Source organism: Oculina patagonica, chromosome 8, assembly GCF_052425735.1.
Source record: "Oculina patagonica isolate OP01 chromosome 8, crgOcupat, whole genome shotgun sequence".
Lineage (NCBI taxonomy): Eukaryota > Metazoa > Cnidaria > Anthozoa > Scleractinia > Oculinidae > Oculina > Oculina patagonica.
Window position 1 is genome coordinate 14,272,399 of NC_135765.1, and position 20,306 is coordinate 14,292,704.

Genomic DNA, 20,306 nt, shown 5'->3' on the forward strand with positions numbered 1-20,306 from the left:
GTGATCTTTACATCCATTCATGTGCGTAGCGAACGTTTACTTGCGCTGATTTTGCTATTTGATCGATAGAAGAGAAAAACGTTTCACAGGTGATTCAAGATCCCTGTCCCTCCTCCTCACCCCCCCCCTCCCCCCCCCCCCCGGAAAAAATATATGGAAGCACGCACGTTAAAACGTTCAATTTCCAAATCACGTTTCTGGGAAGAAGTCTTTGAAAAATAGTTTTACAAAGGCACCCAATCAGCTATGCCAATTGAAGTAAGCATTTCGTAATCACATCCCGCAGCAAGTAGCGCGAGCAAACATCCATCGATCCATCGGGTAGCGAACGTTTACTTGAACGAATTTTCCCTTTGCGTACTTTGCAGTTCTTTGCAGAGAGAACGTTCATTCCAAGATTTTTGACGGAAAATGGGAGCAAACCTTGCGAAATCATCGAAGAGAAAGGAAAAAGGAAAACTGTTTGGAAATTTGGGGAGCGGTAACCAAACGAAACAGGCAAAGAGACATATCCTGGCAGATCGCCACAACACCGTTGACAACGTTCAAAGTAGCGGGGAAGTACGAATGAAAAGAAAAACTTTGAAAGAATTACAGAAGGAGTGTCCACCCGGATTCAGGAAGTACGAGTTAGAGATAGGATTGGAGTCAATCGACGAAGAAATCGCTTTGCAGCTGTGGGAGGACGTCTTCAGGCCGCTATACACTTTTACGTAACTTTAGCATATAGGCCGGAAATGCATGCACAGTCTAAAAGCGTACACATTTTTACCAATAGGTAACAATTGATTTTTTTTGTAGACGAAGTTTTATGTACTGAAGACTGTAACGTAGTGAAAATCACCCTTTACTCCAGTCGCAAGTAATGTCGTTGATTTTCTTTTTTTTCGACAAATGAAAAAAAGTCGGCCACATTATGTGTGATTTTCGCTTCTGTTATTTCTAAGTACGTGCATTTGCCAATGTTCGACACAACTTCATTCACTTAGAATACATTTGAGTGGAAATGTAATGTTTACGCAGTCACTTGCTTTAAAACATGACGCTTGCATATTGTTTGACTATTTTGTTTGTGTGTATAAAAAGCTTTTTTCCACAGGAGAATTGTATGGGTTTTTTTTAGAAAATAATTTTAAACACGGGAATGTTTCATTTCGCCGATGCCTAAATATCTAATCTTTGAAATACGAAATGAACCTTGAACACCAAAAGCATTTGCAACATTCATTCAATTTTGGTGACTTTTTATTATATTAAGTACTGCCCGAAACATACTGAAATATATAATTTGACTTGCTAAACATATTTACATTGTGGAATGTATAATACAATTTACTCAACATTTTAGTTGTGTTATTTTTTTCCATCGCCACTTTCTATCGACTTAAGCATTTTTTGTACTATTCCTGCAATGAAATCTCGAACATTTACCGAAGGCGCCAATTTAAAATTGCCATAAGCTTACGTCAGTATTATTGCGAAATCTTGGAACGCTTTAAAAAAAAAAAAAAAAAAAATTAACGATACGTCCTTGCTTTATAGATAATTAATGTTAGATCCATTGCTCGAACATTTACCGAAGGCGCCAATTTAGAATTACCATTGTAGCAGCTTACGTCAGTATTATTGCGAAATCTTGAAACGACTTGTTTTCCAAAATTCAACGATAAGATCAGATGGTTAATTTAAGATCCATAGCTAGCGGATTTTTCCAGACATATGGTGCAGAGAACTCGAGTTGCTAAATGCTGAATTCGAAAATTAAACTGTTTTTGGTCCCCAGCGTCTGATACCTACCAGGCGGTTTTATAACATGTGAAACGTGTTTATGAAGACAAGACACGTTCGTGGTGTAAACATTTGCAAGAGCGTGGTGCGAGGTTCAGTAATACATCCCGCGTGCAATGCGCGAGTATCCTAACTTTTTCCCAACAATTAACGAGGTCAGGAGCCGTGGGTGTGGGGACTTATCCTTTTTCCCTAAAATTAAACAGGGACAAAAAATCCCAAAAGCTAACTAGCCAAGAGCTTAGCTTTACTGACACTACGTACTAAGCTTTAATAACACCACAGGGTGCCCAGACAAACTGTTTGTGTATGGCCTGTGCACATTTACATTTTTATAGAGAATGTATGGAATTTACCGAATGGTTTGTAGAATTGCGTAAAATGGTGCAAAACATTAACAAATTTGTGATGAGTAAATGTTAAGTTTCCTACCTTTTGTGTAGTGTCGTTCTTTTGGCTCAAAATGGCGAATTTGAGCCGACTGAAGGGTATTTTGCTTTCGCTGTTTACTATACATCTAATTATATGGAAAGGGTGGAAACTCCAACAGCTCCAAAGTAGAACACTTCCAGCGCCGAGCCGATTTTCGACCTGATAATCCCATCGCACAGCTTTCAAACTACGCACCAGAAAAGAGGAAGGCTTGACTAATCTTCTCGTATCATTTGATCGAAAATTTATCCAAACGGTCCGGAACAAGCCCTCAAACGAAAACGGGTATCCAAAATTTTTAAGCCGTCCGAATGCGTAGCACCAATTTGTGGTGCCGAAGGGAAACGCTATTCCCCAGCCTCTTTGTGATTGGATACAATTGAACAATGGTCGTTCAAGATTTTGTTTCGTGGATAGGGAGGCAAAGGCAAAACAAATACTCAGTAGTATAGGGATTGATGCCAATAGTGCGACACAACCTAAGGACCCTCGCGCAAAATATGGCATTTATGACGGCGATGCCGGAAGCGATGTATTATCAGTTAAATATGGGTCGTTGTAACTTGTCAGTGCGGCGAAGTAATTATGAAATATTTATACTGACTTAAGAAACGAGCAAGTACCTACATCTAGTCGGTATGAGTTCATTTTTAAAGTTAGCTAGCTTCAAATAAAAGTCAGCGTTCATTATTCAACGAAAAAAAAATATTTTACAGCCCTAAAAAAATATCAGACTTTAGTCATCTCACCTAGTTGTTTTACAGAGATTGCAAAACAATACACCCACATGTGAAACTCTCGTGCGAAACCGTTGTTGTGATTTGCTATTCTTATGTTAAGGTCCGACTGATTGGGAAAACCCCGCGAAGTTCCATCACGACTTTCGTAGCGCAGAAAATGTAGGCGATCGCGAGTTTGCGGAAAAGTGGGATTTTTTCGGGACATACGAATATGGCAAGGTACTCGTGTTTGAGTTCCTTTATTTTTCTTTCTGTTTTTGATGTTTTAAACATCTATGGCTGCAATCACCGAAATAGTACTCATTTTCTAGGTTCGAAACCTTAACTTCTGAACAATCTGAAATCCTACACCTAGCCGAAGCTGGGCACAATATTCTTGTAACTGGGGAGGGAGGAACAGGGAAATCTTTCAGTGTGGTGAAGGCTATCAACAGTTGACTGCTAAAGCAAGGGAAAAAGGTTTTCATTGTTTGTGGAAGCGGTGTTTCGGGAAGAGTGTATTTGGAAGTAAATAAACAGACGTCAACGGCGCACTCCTTTTACTTTGACGCATACAAGTTACAACGACGCATATTTAAATGATAATGCACGCTTCCGGCATCGCCGTCATAAATGCCATATTTTGCGCGAGAGTCCTAAGGTTGTGTCGCACTTTTGACATCACTCCCTATACTATTGAGTATTTGTTTTGCCTTTGCCTCCCTATTTTTATTGCCATTTTGAGCCAAAAGAACGACACTACACAAAAGGTATGAAACTTAACATTTATTCATCACAAATTTGTTAATGTTTTGCACCATTTTACGCAATTCTACAAACCATTAGGTAAATTCCATACATTCTCTATAAAAATGTAAATGTGCACAGGCCATACACAAACAGTTTTTCTGGGCCCCCTGTGCTAACACCACTTACGGGGGTCCGGGAAAGTATTACTCAACTCGGAAAATATGCGCGTTTTATATGTTAATCCGTTGACTAACTTAAGGTGTGTGAATTCACTGGTCGTGAGTTATGGTCCATTTACAACTCGTACTTTAAGCATTTTCCTTAAATACTCCATTCTTGGGTAAGCCGTTTTCCTCAATTGCTGGTTTGCAGCTGACCGCACAGCAGCCATGTTGGATGACAGGAACAAAGCGTTCTCCTCCGTTGGGAACTAAACTTTTTTATTATGCAAATTCCGCAAAAACATGTTTTATTGTTTTGTCATCCAACATGGCCGCCTTGTCACGTGGTTGCAAACCAAGAATACTAGAAACAACGGACTTCTGTAAGGATTCATTTAACGTCACAATACTTTCAGATGGTAAAAAAGGATAATGGTTGTGTAAAACGTAGGCCGGTGTATAAAAATCAAACCCCTTGAACTTTTCTTTTCAAAACACTCGTGATAGCTACGTACTTAGAACGTACGTAAACTCCTCGAAACTGTTGTGTTGTGTCGTGTTAGCTCAGTGTCATTAAGATAATTGTTAATCATTCTTTTTTTTTTTAACTTTTAAAGAGTCCACCACGGAGTTTGGATCAGGGTAATAAATAAGCTTTGAAAGAAGAGACTTCTTTTGCAGGGTTGACACATTCTTTATTTTTATCAGGCGCCTTAGTTAAAACAATATCAAACTGTCATTTTCAATCTTGCAGCCCGGTCTTGCAACCTACAAGCTATCCTAAGCAATCGCCACAGAACTTTACACAAAACAAGTAAAAAGCGTGGAGACCCGTTCTAACTACTGATAAGTTGTTTACATCGATTCGAAAGGTCTCTGACAACTGATACTTCGGACAGAAATTTTCACTGACACCGGAAACCCAAAATTATTGACACCTGTCAATTACAACTCAAACCCCTTTGTATTTCATTTCTCCCCTCTAAAGAACGCGCCTACTCTCCGAGTGCTCTCTTAGGAACAGGAACCGGCCCAACCACTTGGAAACTAACAGCTGGGGAAGAAAGGTGAGCTAGCTTTTCCTGGATACCGGTATTTGCGTTTACATGTATGTTACTAGCACGTCCTTCGGTATATTCTAAGTAATCGTCCACTGCGACAGTGTACGTTCCAGGCTTGACCATGTTGTAACCAGAAGAAAGGTCAAACTTCGACGAGAGGGTCTCCCCAGCAGCAATGGTCACAAAATTACGACGCCCCGGATCTTCGCGCTTCATCATGATACCTTCAAATTCCAATTTTTTCCCATCTCGGGTGACGACCAGACCTTTCGGTCCAAGCTTGTTCAGCGGTGTGTTCCACGTGAGCACAGAATATGCGCGGTCACCGATGTTCTTCAAGTGGAAATCACACTTGACATCCTCGGTAGTTTGATAAGAAGGCTTACACACGATGGAAGCGGAGAAAAGCCTGTTAAAGCAAACATGAATTTGTCAACATATGGGCGTCAAACAACAAATTGGGTAACAAATTTGAGCCGAGTATTTTTGCCACTAGAGAAATCTTCAAAGAACCTTTGGAAGAGCTTTCATTTCTAAGCAGGAAAACAACAAGAGCGGAAACAACAACAAAATCAACAACAACAACAGAAACAACAAGAACAATGACAACAATTTCATCAGACATTAAAAACACCAATGATTAAACAACGTGAATCTCCGTATACTTGTACTCAGGCCGAAGTGTACTGAACCAATTCTTTTCGTGGAATAATTGACATCGTGAATGGTAATTCATGGACAGTTATTTTTGTTGAGGGGTCGAGAAAAATAAACCAACAACGTGTTTGCAAATTCTCGGAGATATTTTCACGTCAGTTCATCTCCTTCCTGCCTTTATCTGCCTTTCTTAATTTTTTTTTTATTAAGTGTATTTTTTTTAACTACAATCACTCACTTGGTTTCCAGAGAATTCGACCGTACAGTGTCGTCTCCATTTACCGTCATTGCAACTAGCAGGAACGACCAGACAAGTATCTTTGCCAGCAACATGACTTCCATCTACAATTATTTCATTGAAAAGGAAGGAAAAGAGTGAGCTGTAACTGACGTTTATGTATCTTGCTCCTTCTGTGTCTGTTGCTTTGGCTTGTGTTTTCTATTTTTTTTAAAGGGCGAAGAGTTCATTGTCGAAGACACTCTTCTCCGAGCGTGCCAGCTTCTTAAGAACTACAGGTAGATAGCTAATCAGACCGATGCGAGAATGCAGTAGGTAGATCTAAGAATTAACCGAACTCTGTCGAAAATAGGGGCTAAGTTAGAGTTTTTCCCGCCGCACCGTTGCTGCAGAAGTTAAAACTGCTTGTGATTGGTAATTAGTGGCAGGTCACTTTTTTCTAGTAGCGATGAAAAATGAGAAAAATATGAGAACAACATCTACTTGAGTAACAGATAGCTTATCGGAGTTGGAATTGAACTATATTTTAAGGTGGCTCCAAGAATTAAAGAGACTCTGTTGTAAATAAAGCTTCATTTAGCGGTATTGCCGCCACACCATTGTTACATATATTAAAATTGCCTGTCAGGATTGTATAAAATAAGCAAGTTTCTCGATAGTAATTGATCCGTTTGCTTCAAGTTATTTTTTTTCCAATCACGATGAATAATGTGAGTACAACATATTTTTGTTAATGATTTTCGCTATTCTAGAAATTATGCTTGACAACAACTCGAAAACGAAAAGGTGAAAATTTTGCCCGAAAAGTTCTTAAAATATATATTTTTTAAAGCTGGTTGTAATTTAAGCGAGCCAGTGAGTTTCAAGTCTTCAGTTCATTTGGAAGATGTACGGACGTTTTTCTTAATTTGTGCGAGCCTGAGAACTGCATTTTGATCAAACTCTGAGCCTTGTCATAGTGGAACATCAAAAGAAGAAAGTAAAAACATAAAAATATCGAAGATCCAATACCAGCATTACTGAACGATAAAAACAAAAACAATTATCATCTTTAAGAACTTTATGATGTATAAATTTGCACCTCGTAACAACCGTTAACGGGTACGGGTATGGCGATTCAAAAAGTCGGCATACTAACTGAAAGATGGCTTTAACAAGATATCTCTTATTAAAGTAAAGGCTATGCAACTGTTAACAACTATCTTATTGTGGAGAGGCAAGTTTAAATGGACAATAGTGTAAACTTACCATTCTTAACTTGGGTTTGTTCACTGTAAAGTGTCTGCTAAGCGTGTGTATCACCCAGTTTTACCTTTAAATTGTATATTCATTTCTTCATAACGTTAAAAAAAAACATTCTTGTTTTTACATGGCAACCACACTGCTGTTAAGAACAAGTTTTGTAGTGATTGAGGCTGTGTCCCTGTATGGTCGTCTGAGGGCATTGTGTGCGCGTTTGAATAAAGTACAGAATTTTACAATGTCTTGTATGAAAATTAAAAAATAATCAAAACTTCTTGATAGTGATTGGTCATTAGGTGCAAGTTATTTTTTCTAATGAAAAATGAGAAAAATATGAGTGCATCATGACTCTCGTTATTCTCAAATACACGTTTACTTCAAAATTTAACATACAAAAAGAACTTCGGTATAACCATATCATGCAGAAAACCTACTGAAGCGCACATTATGCAAACAAAAGCATACCTCTTACTTTGAAAATGAATATATGTGATGTTATGTATTTGAGCTGCTGGAGAAAGATGTAACACCTGAAAGATCTTCGAAGTTATGAACGCAAATTAAACAGTTGCGAAAAGAAAGCCTAAAAAAGCCTGAACTTTTTACAGGCTTCTTTTCGCAAGTGCTTAAGTTGCGTACATAACTGCGATGATCTTTCATGTGTTACATCTTTCTACAGCAGCTCAAATACATAACATCACACATATTCACTTTTAAACTGAAAAGTAATGTTTTTGCTTGCTCCTAAACGAATACGGTGACCCCCCTTTTTTATTTCAAAATTTAACTTCCCTGACAGTAAACAACAAACCTGCAAAGTTTGGTTGAAAATCTATGAGCAGTTTTATTTCCCAGGAATTACCCTAATTTGCTCGAACCAGAGAACTGCATGTTGATCAAAACTGTTTGGAACTTCAAACACAGAAAAGTATCATCTTTCAAGAATTTTATGATCTGTAAATTTGCACCTCGCAAACTACCATAAATGGACGCAGGATAAAAGAATCAAAGGTATTTTCTTACCACCAAACGGCTTGTCATGAAATCAAGATGATTTCTTAAGTATATTAGTGTGCAGTATTCAACATTCATTGACCCTGTTTTGTTTTTATACGGTGATAAGTTTCTTGACCAACGCATTTAACTGTTTAATCGATCTGCTCAAATTTTTCCGCACGCAAAACCAAACGTTCCTAACAATAATTGCTTTCAAAATAGCCCCCGATACCATCTCCAACACCTGAAAAAGTGATTCTCCGATTAGCTTTAATATGCGTTAAGGAGATAAAAGCTCCTGCGATCGAGAAAGGTTAGATTGAAAACTATACATTGTACGAAAGGAAGCGTGAGCTAGTTCCGGACCATTTCTTCCATTTTTTTCGTTTCGAAACATAAATAAAATTGTGAGATACTAAGTGCTTTCATCAGGGTCTGCGTTGATGCATTTGGGCTTAAATTTGCATCTTTGTGGTCACCAAATTTGAGACACGTTAATCGTAATTTTCTTGAACAGATAGCAGTAAAAGATGGAATTGAACCGATCAATTATTAAAAAGTAGGTTATATATGAACATTTCACAGTACAGCCTACACGTAGTTCTACTCAATTTCAAGTGCATGGGTTAAGCTTGCATGGCGATTAAAAAAGTCGGCATACTGATTGAAAGGTAGCTTTTGCACTATCCCTCTTATCTGAGTAGTGGCCACAACTGTTAATAATTATCATATCGTGGAAAGGCAAGTTATAAAATGGACAGAATTGTGAGCTTACCGTTCGTGGGTTTACTCGCTGTATAATGTCTGCTAAAGGTGTGAATCACCCAATTAAGCCTCTATAATGTTTATTTATGCTTTAAAACATAAAAACATTCTTGGTTTGACATGACAACCATACTGTTGTTAAGAACAAGTTTGTAGTTGATTGATGCTGTATCCGTTTATGGTTGTTTGAGCGCATTATGTGTGCTTTTAATAATCTACAATGAATTGAAAATGGAGTGCTTTTAACAAATTCATGTTACTCAAGCGAAAAGAAACAAACTTAGTTGAGGGGGATTTAGTGTTTTGCCCATAAATTTTAGTGTTTGCTGTTACATTGGCCAATCTTTTTAATGTTTATTGTTTCCGGAGAAAATACTGTTAAGTGTTTTGTGTTTGGTGAGTTTTTCGTGAAAAAATTTATCATTGTAATTTCTTTTCTGCTCTTCCAAATCGGATAACATCACTCATAAACTTAGAGAAAATTTTCGGTTTTCTCCTCAGAAATCTTCGGTAGTCTTCGGATATCTTCAGAAGTCTTCAGCAGTGTTCGGTAGACTTCGGAAATCTTTCGAACTGATCGGAAATCGTCGGAAAATGGCCGAAAACTTCTTTATATACTAAACAAAATAATATTGGCCTTTTTGAGCCTTTTTTGTCTCTTTCTGGATAAAATTTACTGTTACAGTGAATTTTTTACTGTTAATGTTAAAATGCCCAAAATTTTACTGTTTCATGTTACAGAACCAAAAAATTAAGTGGTTTTTTTTTGGTATCGAGGTACCCCCATTCAGACTCCCTAAGTTTAATGACTGTAGTACTGTTGTTTGGTTTAAAAACAACGTTAAAAGAAAACTATATACGCAATAGCAAAATGACCAGATTGATAAGTAGAAAGTAATTTACCAGAGCTAGAATCCCGATTGCTCCAATTCAACCCTTGGTTTTTCAAAACTCCCGAGTTGTCGAACCAATTTTTGTTTCCCTTGGATAGTACTTTTCCTGCAATTTTACAGCTGATTTCTCGAATCTCCCGATTTTTCGAAGCAATTTTCGTTTTCTCTGGGAAACGTGAAATCGGGATTCTTCTGTATTTAAATAATAAGTCGAGTGGGTGTTATGGACGTTTCAGTTTGATCTAAACAACGTGATGGTATATATGAAAAAGCGCAAATTTTGTTGAAAAGCAAGGAAAGCGAGCGAGACCGTTTTTTTCTTCCGAAATGTTCCTCGCACAATCTCCACTAAAGATGTCTATATTCCGTGAAATTGTTACAAACGAAAACGGTTGGTGGCGAGATCCGTAATAATAACGTTATTAAAATTTATATTCCTTTTGCGAGTCAACTTAAGCAGTTTACTTGTTCAAGGCGCACGGCTGTCATCATCAAGACTACAAAATGATTGCGTTTAAAACGAAGCTAAGCTCAGAATCGAAATAATGGACACGCATGGCGCAGATTAGGGGGACAAGCTTTAGTATATCGCTCTTCCCGTGAATTCTTTGCTGCTCTCGCCTTTATTCAGCGGTTTTTGTCGCACATCAACATGTTCAGGCTGTTTCAATTAAAGCTCAGTAAAGCCGTGAGTTGATTTCTTTTACCGTGAGTGATATTTTTTTATCGCCAGTTGGTTTTTGTGTCATACACTGATTTATTTACGAGAATAATGTCGCTTTCGTTGCGAGTTTAGCATTTATCGATAGTTGGAAATAAGTGAATCAGGAGACGCCGGTCGCATTTTGCAGCTGACCAATTGACCAATGACCAATTGACTTATTGAATTTTCTTAATTTAAAAAATGGACTGAACGAAATGGTATCTAGCTCAAGATATCTATATGATGCATAGGATTACGCAAATCCGCCGATCCATGCTATTTTTGGCCAAATCCGTCAACCCGCCACTATTTTCGTTCAAATTTAAATTCGCACTTACTACTTGAAAATTGTTGTGGTATATTTTCAGTCCCAGTAGTTGCTGTTTCTATGTCAATATTTAAAAAAGTGTCGTTTCATTGCTTCTTTCTTCGACAATTTTGCCAACATACCGATAAAGACCGACCAAAAAGAACCGAACTTGCTTTAGTATCCACGATCCGTACGTCCTGACATGAAGAGTCCAAAATCAGGACCAAAACTCTCAGCTTATCTGCGATCCACCAACCTATTCCCTCCCTTCAGTCTGTAATGTTTACTCACAATCAGATTAAAGCGAAGAAAAGCCCGTTAACATAAAGTACGGTGAATAAATATAAGTAGCTCCATTCAGTTTACTCTCAAAATTGAGCTGAAACCCTAAACATTTCTCAAAAAGTAATAAGAATATTTAACAACATCAAATATAGCATGCACGATCGATCCACTGTTAATTACCCCATAACGTTATACCATGTATTGTAAACTTACCAGAATTTTTCTTCAGAGTTCTCTCTTCTCGTAGGTGACTGCTGAGAGTGTGAGCAACCCAACAGGGCCTCCGGCTAGAGTGTTATACACTACTTATTGCGTGCAAAAATCTTTACATTCTTCATTACACATACTGGATTGTTGTTAAGAGAACGTTTTACACCAACATATGCTCTTGGCCCCTTTAATGATTCTCTGTGGGAGGCTCGTAAGTGCATCAGACAAAAGAGCATTCTTGATTAAACATGGCAAAAACGATTGCTGCTAAAAAAACCTTTTATATCAATATACGCTCTCTCCCTTAATGGTTATTTGTGGGAAATTCATTGACAAGTACTTGCCATGTGGGCACGAAAAGAATCAATAAAAAGTTACTTTAAAGTACCAACGAACTCTTGGGATCACAAAAAGAAATGTACTGGAACTAAAAGGATAATTTAATATGTTGTAAACATGTATCTGAAATTATTTACAGCACGTAGTCGATATGGTAATATTGTTTGGAAACGTTTCACCGATCACTCCGAATAAAGAAGGTTTTAAACGCTTTTATCGTCAAAGTGTACGTCCTTCTGAAGTTCACATCACGCGATCAAAACAGATAATGTTGTGCATAATATGTATACAAATAAAACAGATATATTTGTTTAAGAACGCCTAAAACAACCATAAACTTAATGGTTGTTCGCCTCAAACAGCATTACCTTGATGCTGTACTGACACTTAAGGTCCGTACATCACCTTCTCGAAAACGAACATTTTGACCAGCTTCAAACTTCTCATTCTTTCAAAATTCATAGGTTTTAAAATATCTCTGTCAAAAAGAGTACTTCCCGGACAATTGTCGGTGCGGCAATTTTCCTTTTCATAAACGGCCGATGCCATTTTAGCCATGCATATATCATGGTCACTCAATGAACAAGGCTCAAACAACTGGCGCTTTGATGACAAGTTGAACGCATCAACCATATCAGGCGAGCGCGCCACTTGCCAACACCCAAGTAAGTGCGTAAACTTCGAATCGTCGTTTTCCTTTCCTTGTAGCAGCGAAGACAATAAGCCGAACTCAAGGCAGTAATTATTTAACACAAAACTTGTGGCTCTGACATCAACTATTCAGACTAGCCCACGATCAAAATCTATAAATACCATGTACATGGCTTGATGACTGTAGTACCGTTGTTTGATTTAGGAGGACAACGTTCAACTATAACTATATACGCAGCCAAAAAAAAACAGATCTAGTAGCACAATTTTCTTAGTTGAAAGCACAGTACTTTGTGTAGGTTTTTTTGCAATAACAGAAAAAATGTTTTGCTTCTTACATTATGAATAACAGTGTCGCTCAGAATATGTTAACGAGCCCAAACGTTGACTTTCAGGAGAAAATGTGACACTGCCAAACAGATTCACAGATTCGCAATACTTTTCGGTTTGTTTTCAACTAAAATAAAATTAAACCCTGATGTAGTATTGTATTTTATTCACAAAATAGGAACAAAGGGGAAAAGGCAAAAGCGGAAGGTGCAGATAGAAATAAAACACGAAAATGAGTCGAATATATTTTAACACTAAAAGCATTCTTCTCTCAACGGGCTGTTGTAATCTTTTTGTGAAGCGTTAAACCCTTTCCATCTTAGACGGGAACCTCAAATAATCAAATGTAATCTTATAATCAACTTATGATTCGAAAAGCCTTTCTAATTTTGTGCGAAAGAGTTTAGATAGCATGTCGATAGGCCTTTTCGCGGTTTCTGACACCATCTAGTTTGGAGGGGGAGGGGAGAGTGGGGAGCAAACACGGTAAAAATTACAGTAATTGTATGGGAGAAGTGGGGAAGCTAATCTCGAACAATTCACGGCAAATTCTTATTCCGAAATGTTAATGAATTAAAAACTCAAGACACAGGGCATTTTGATTTACTGATTAGATTTGAAGGATGCAGCCTCCTTATGTTTTTTCGTACATTTGTCTGTAAAGCAGGGCAGCAGTTCCCGGAAATATTTTGCGACATTTGTGTGGAAATCTTGAAATGCGCTCCTCGCCTCCCAACATAGCCGCATCCTTCCAATTTGATCAACAAAATCTTCTCCTGGGTATTTTTACCTTTTAGTTCATAAAAATTACAGAACATTAATCTTCTTCAAATTATTGGGCATCGACCTCCCAGCTTTTCCCATATTTATTTACTGTAATTTTTGCCGTGTTTGCTCCTCCAACAATGAAGACGCCAAAAACCGTGAAATGGTTTACTAATTGAAAGGTAGCTTGGGAAGTTCTCAGTTTCTTATAATTATGGCTACAACTGTTAACAACCACCATATTCTGGAACCAGGCAAGTTATTTAAAATGGACAGTATTGTGAACTTACCATTTTTGGATTTATTTGCTGTATATTGTCTGCTGAGGGTGTGAACCACGAAGTTTTATCAGAGCCAAATTGTATCGGTCGCCCGTCGTATTTTTCGTATCTATAAAAAGGACCCATTGACGCCGTGCTAAATTTATTTAAATTATAAATTAACTGGATGATGCGGACGTTTCAGTTTGATCTCAACGGAAAACTTTGTTGAGCGTTTTTCGCTGTGTGAGTTGAATTAAACGCAAGGAAGGCGAGCGTGACTGCTATTTTCTTCCAGAATATTCTTCGCACAATCTCCTCTAAAGCTGTTTATATTCCGTGATATTGTGACAAACGAAAAAGGTTTATGGTGAATTCCAAAATAATTGCTTTATTGAAAGTTATATTCCTTTTGGGGGTCAAATAAAACAGTTTAGCTCGGGTTTGCTTGTTTAAGGCCCACGACTCTCGTCATTAAGACTACAAAATGATGGCGTTTAAAACGAAGCTAAGCTCAGAAACGATCAAGTTCGCTGAAGAACGGACAAGACCCAGATTAATTAAGGCATCATACAACTTTAGCTCTCGCCTTTATTCAGCGGCTTTTTTCGCACATGAACATGTTCAGGCTTTTTCGTTTAAAGAGCAGAAAAGCTGTGAATTGATTTCTTTTACCGTGAGTGTGACATTTTTATCGTCAGTTGGTTTTGGTGTCATACGCTAATTTATTTGCGAGAAAAATGTCGCTTTCGTTGCGAGTTAAGCATTTATCGATAGGTGAAAATAATTGTATCGGTAGACGCCGGTCGCAGTTTCCGTAGCTTTTAAATGACCAATTGACTTATTAAATTTTCTTAAATTATAAATGGACTTAACTAAGTTGTATCGGCCCCGTTTTGTTCCTATCTTCCCATGATTTTTTTTGCTTAATTTTCCCTTCATTCAGGCGATATCCATCCTGCACCTATGGCCACCACACTTTTCGTATTTTTGCTGCTTATTTACCAGAATAAAAACATACTGTAAATTCCAGTATATTATTTTTAAATTACGGGGATGCTACCCTTTTAGGTTTGCCTAAATCTTTATGTTACCTCTATTGTGTATATTCAATACACACAAAGCATAAGGAAATTTTTCGTTTCACATGCATGAGAAGCACGCTGTTGTTCAGAAAAAGTTTTTAATTCATTGATACTGCATCTCTTTATTGGTTATTTGAACACACTATGCTGTATCCCTCTGTGGTTGTTTGAACGCATTGTGTGCGCTTTGGATAACGTACAATGAAGACAAAGGGCTTTAAGCAAATTTATTTTATCTTAAAAATAAACGAACAAATAAAATAGTTGAATGTAGGTTATACCATTGTTTGTTTTAAGACAACGTTAAACTAAAACTTTATACGCAACAAGAAAAAACAGACTGAGTACTATTATATCTTAGTAGAAACTATGGTGACTTATGTAATTTCTCCAGAATCGATATCTATAGAAGAAATGGATTTTCCTAATAAACTTGGAATATGCTCCGAATATCACTCAAGGTGTATTTAAATTATAAAATACGAAAACCCCCTTTCCATTTAACAAGCTAATAAATTTTAGAGTAAAATGTTAATTAAACGCCCTTTCCATCCCAGAGCCAAACCACGAGTGACTTGATGTAGTCTTAAGATTTTAGTTTAGTTTAATAGCAAACTATCCTTAAAAAATTATATACTCATGGCGTGCTTTCTCGCCGAACCCTTTTAATACGCTAAAACACTTTCAAGTGAGAGGAAGTTGAATTGGCAATTATCTGTTAGTATAATAACTGATTCTTCTTTTAGCTCCAGTTATAAACAATCACCATTTTCTTAAAGAGCGACATTAGAGCGGGTATTATACAAAACTTACCATTTTTCGTCTCCACACAGTTCTCTAACTGTATCGTGTAAATTTCCTACGCCAGGACTCTAAAAAAGGCTTTCGTGCGAAGAAGGGTTTATTCATGTCACGTAAAACTGAACATTTTTTATTTTACATGACAACCAGAATGTTGCTACGAAAAGTCACGAAATAGTTATTTCTCAACTGTTTCGTAATCAATAAACCCTCGTCGTAAGCAATGGTTATCTTTTAAGAAGTTGGAAGCACTAACCGATTTATCTGTCGTATAAGAAAATACCCGACTTTGATTCAAGTAGTCATCGTGTTAAAGGAGTTAAGACGGAAACAATCAGTAAATCGAGTAATGCTAATTTTAGTTGGACAAAAATCGAGTACCAGAATAATTTAAATCACATTGCGTTATTTTCTACCCTTTCTAAAAGCTAAAGATATAACTAATTCTCCGTGATAACACCAAAATCAATTCCGTATCAGAACTAGAGGAAATGAATTTCAAAGTTCACAAGAACCATGTAAAGTATTAATAAAATCTCTTACGTCTTTTAAGTGTTCAGTGGAATTCAGTGAAGCTTCGAAATTCGGTTTTGATGTTTGGTTTTGTTAGAAATGATATTGACAAGATATTTAAAACAGTAACACAGAGAGTTTGCAATAAGACGTACATAATTTCGGTACATAATTTTGTCCAATAAATACTTAAAGTCCTGGTGGACCCTTTTTTTTTCTCAAGACTAATTTTAATTACATTTGTCCTTACAATTTCGACAAATTTTCAAAGAAATAAGTCGTCTGTTTGTAGCACTTAAAACAAATTGAGCTGCAGATAATATGGCGCTGCATCAAGAAAGTCGAAACGTTTCGTGATATTTTTCAACCAACTATTAAGGGGTGATGCATCAACCTAACCATAACGTGTTCCTAGCAAGGGAGTGGAGGCCATGCGGTACGAAGAATGTATACACATGCTACAAATACATTTAGGAGCCTTCTTAGCAAGTGAATTGCACCCGTGATGAAGCGACTGAACTTTAAGTACAAAAGCTAGTAAGTTCGGTTATTCCTTATAAATTCCGTTTTGGCATCGTACTTTACGGTAATGGTTGCCTACAATAGTAATAAAAGGCAAGGGGGGTCTTTTGCCTTAGCTGGATTTATGTGTCTCGACAGATCCAATCGCCTTTTCAATGTCTTACGCTGAACTGTTATATAACTAAATAAAAATACCAAAATTTACGCCGTGATACGTTAAGTACTTTAAAACTTTTAAATGTATTTAGAGTTTTTGGTCGCGGACAAGGTTTCAGCTCAGTCTGGATAGATTATGACACAGCCACAGTATTTGTGTAAGATAATTACTGCTTCGCCTCAAGAAAAAACGACGATTCCGAGTAAGTGGCAAGTGGCGCGCTGGCCTGATATAGTTTTCGCGTTCGACTTGTCATCAAAGCCGGTCAGTTGTTCGCGCCTTATTCATTGAGGGACATATATACGTGGCTAACATGGCATCGACTGTTTACGAAAGGGAAAATTGCCGCGCCGACAATTGTCCGAAAGTACTCTTTTTGACAGATATATTAACCCATGAATTTTGAAAGAATGAAAATTGTTTAATAAGTTTGAAGATGGTCAAAACTTTCGTTTACGAACTGGCAATGCACAGACCTTCAAGGTTAGTACAGCATCAAGATATTGGTTGTTGGGACGAGCATTCATTAAGTTTATTGTTGTTTGAGGTGTTCTTAAACAAATATATCTGCTATTTGTATACATATTAAGCACAACATTATCTGTTTTGCTCGCGTGATGTGAACTTCAGAAGGACGTACACTTTGATGAAAAATGCTTTTAAAACCTTGTTTATTCTAAGTGATTAAGGTGAACCTTTTTCAAACTATATTACCATATCGAATGAGTGCAGCTAATTATTTCAGTTACATGTTCCAAACATAAATTATCTTATTAGTTCCAATGAAATTCTTTTGGTGATCCCAAGACTTCGTTGGTACTTAAACGTATCTTTTTATCGATTGTTCTCGTGTCTGCATGACAAGTAATTTTATAAGGAATCGGCTACAAAAACCTATAAACACTGCTTGACGCTCTTTTTAACGCCCAGACAATTTGCTGAAAATCCTCCTTTATTCACAGAGATTATAAAATAATCGGGCCACTCTGTCCATTTTCGAGGTGGACCATCTTGCTCAATAAACATCTTTCTATTGGTTAAATGTTAAGAAAGGATTTTCTCCACGCTAAAAGGTTTCCGGCTTCAACACTGGGACACAAAATGCACGGCCTCTTACTGTTTCAAACAGGCAGACAATTGCCCGGGAATCCTTCTTTTTCATAGATATATCAAACAGGTAAATATTAATATAATCTTGAATGTCTTGTAGAAAATTTACGCGCCTCGAATTTATATTGACGCATTAGTATGGTAAACGTTGTAGAATATGAATATATATAGAATCTACTAAAGGTGCCTCGTAATGCCTGTAAACTTCAGCTACAAGAAAATTTGAGGAACAACTCACTACACATTGACATTCACGACAAGAGCACACATCTCCAGTTTACACTCATCCACTTCTTATATGTTCACCAGCGCTAGGTGCTTATTTTCTTATTGTATGTAAGGAAAATTGCCCTGTTTATTTTCAAAACGAGGATGTTTGTTATTCTTGCCATCCTGCTTTTTACTCGTGAATGCATAATGAACGAGTATAGTGGGGAAGTTGAGCCATCCGTCCATCCTTCCATCCATTCATCGTTGTTAACATTATGCAAATTAGGTATGCTCACGGGCGCTTTCTAAATTTCGTTTCCCTCGGCTGTGAATAAAAATACAGCTTTACAAAGGTATCATTTCAAAGAAATAAGTGTAGAAAATACTTCACCCCTGTAAATGAGAAACAATCGTTTCCCAAACGATGAAATATTGCCCACTGGGCGCCGTGACGTCAAACAAGTGATACACTCAAGAACCAAACAAACTGAACAGGGAATTTCAAAGGAAGATTGCGGCTTGGTTGCCGGAAAACCGAAAAAAAAAAAGCTAAAGGCTTGGAAGTTTATAAATGATCTGAAGTCTAGAGGGATACTAGTGTAATAATAGTTTTTTTTAGAAAAGCCGATGGAAACAGCGTGTGAAAATAAAGCTATCATATATCATATCAGCAAATATACAGGTAAGTAAAATGAAAAGGCGGTTTTTAATCTTGACGTATTAGGCTCAAAACGAATTTAGAAGTAGCGCACGTGTTGTTGTGATTTAGCGATTTTAAATCTATGCCGTCGCAGCTTTAAAATTCCATGTTCGGTTTGTTTGGTTATTGAGTGTATCACTGAGCGCATTCTTGTTTGACGTCACGGTCAAGAAAGATTTCGAATTTCTTTTTTCGATGTTCCCATCAGTATTCCACGTACATTCGATCAGGCAAATAAGAAAAAACTGTGTCATATACACTTTAAATAAAGTTGATTATTATAATTAATCCCTATAATGAATATTTTCCATCGATACTATACTGTTCAAAGGAACGATTTAAATATATCTAACGCATTCACGAGTAGGTCATAGACCTCTTTGATTTGACAAAGGGGCCGTTTCTTTGAGTCGCAGAGAAAGCCCGACCGCGTTCACTAACTGGGAACGTGCTAATCTGATTAACGTGCACAGTTTTGCCTATTTAAAGGAACAGTGTCACCATGATTTAGTGCTACTTGAAAATGAAATCGAGGTGTACGTTGGTATTAATTGGGAATCCAAAAAAGGGCCTGGCCTTGCTAAAATGTACTGTACTAGTCATGAAAATTGTCAGGGCAGTAGTGGCCTAAAACTTGAAAACGTCGGGCCGACGTTTTCAAGTTTGACAGCGTTTCTTTGAAGAAAATCACTTAAAAACCATTGATTACGTTTATTCACACCTTGGAGAACGAATTTATGCTTTCTTTTGTTGCTCAAAGGTTATTTTGCTGATCAGTGGTGCACCCTCATAAATCTGTCATCGTTTTCAAACAAACTAAGACGACTTCTCGTGATACTGAAAGATGTGCAGTACAATAATTGGAAATTGCTTTTTAGGTAGCTTTGTCTCGAATCTCAAAACAACCGAAGAGGCGTTGTTGTCGACACCTTACTTTACGGTAAACGCAAAATAGCCGTTATTTTACAATGGGCTCTTTCTGAGTTTGTGGCCGTGTGCTAGCTAGGTGTCTGCACTCTTGCATAGCAACGAAGCTGCGAGAACTGGCGCTACGCAGACTACACGAGTTCGTGATACAGTGAAACCTCGAATTAACGTAGTGCCAAGGGACTGGGGAAATTTGTTTGTTATATCGAGGGTCCGTTATATCGAAAACCTCGATAGAACGAATTTGTGGGAAAACAACCAAAATGTTCCTTAAATCGAGGTATAGTTAATAATTGTTTTTCACGCTATTACGTTGCACTGGCCAAAATTGACTGATCTGAACGACTGTCAAAAATAACATTTGCGCTTCAGTGTCTAATATCCACATAGACATGGACTTTGAAGTTGTTCTCATCCTTGTTTGTCTGTTCTACATTCGTCTTTTGTCGCGTGTTAACTATAATTCGTTATATCGGGGTTCATTTTAAGTTTGGGCTTCCGGATTTGTTCGTTATAATGAGGATTTCGTTATATCGAGACACTGTTCTATACATTTTACTTTAACTTTGGCCGGGCTGAAGAATATAGTTCGCTATACCGAGGACTTCGTTATATGATAATTGATATTTAAACAGGGTGAACACTTTAGTCGCAGAACTGGTATAAACTGGGGTCCTGTATAAAATGATATAGAGGTTCGTTAAATCGAGGTTCCACTTTACGTAT

General features: G+C 37.3%; 2 protein-coding genes and 1 long non-coding RNA gene across 4 annotated transcripts in view; 1 reads left to right on the forward strand and 2 right to left on the reverse strand.

The window, feature by feature from the left end:
• Positions 1–20,306, reverse strand: part of LOC144663902 (uncharacterized) — a 284,797-nt gene that overhangs the window by 192,660 nt on the left and 71,831 nt on the right. The window lies entirely within an intron of this gene.
• The window catches only part of LOC144663864 (extracellular protease-like), a 34,774-nt gene that overhangs the window by 8,213 nt on the left and 6,255 nt on the right, over positions 1–20,306 (forward strand). The gene's annotated exons all lie outside the window — the stretch shown is intronic.
• LOC144663891 (uncharacterized) lies at positions 4,599–15,509 on the reverse strand. The gene is made up of 3 exons (XM_078524976.1): positions 15,454–15,509; positions 5,807–5,910; positions 4,599–5,320 (listed from the first exon to the last, which is right to left on the reverse strand). Exons 1-3 carry the CDS (start codon positions 15,454–15,456, stop codon positions 4,846–4,848), a joined length of 582 nt encoding a protein of 193 aa, XP_078381102.1. The 5' UTR covers positions 15,457–15,509; the 3' UTR covers positions 4,599–4,845.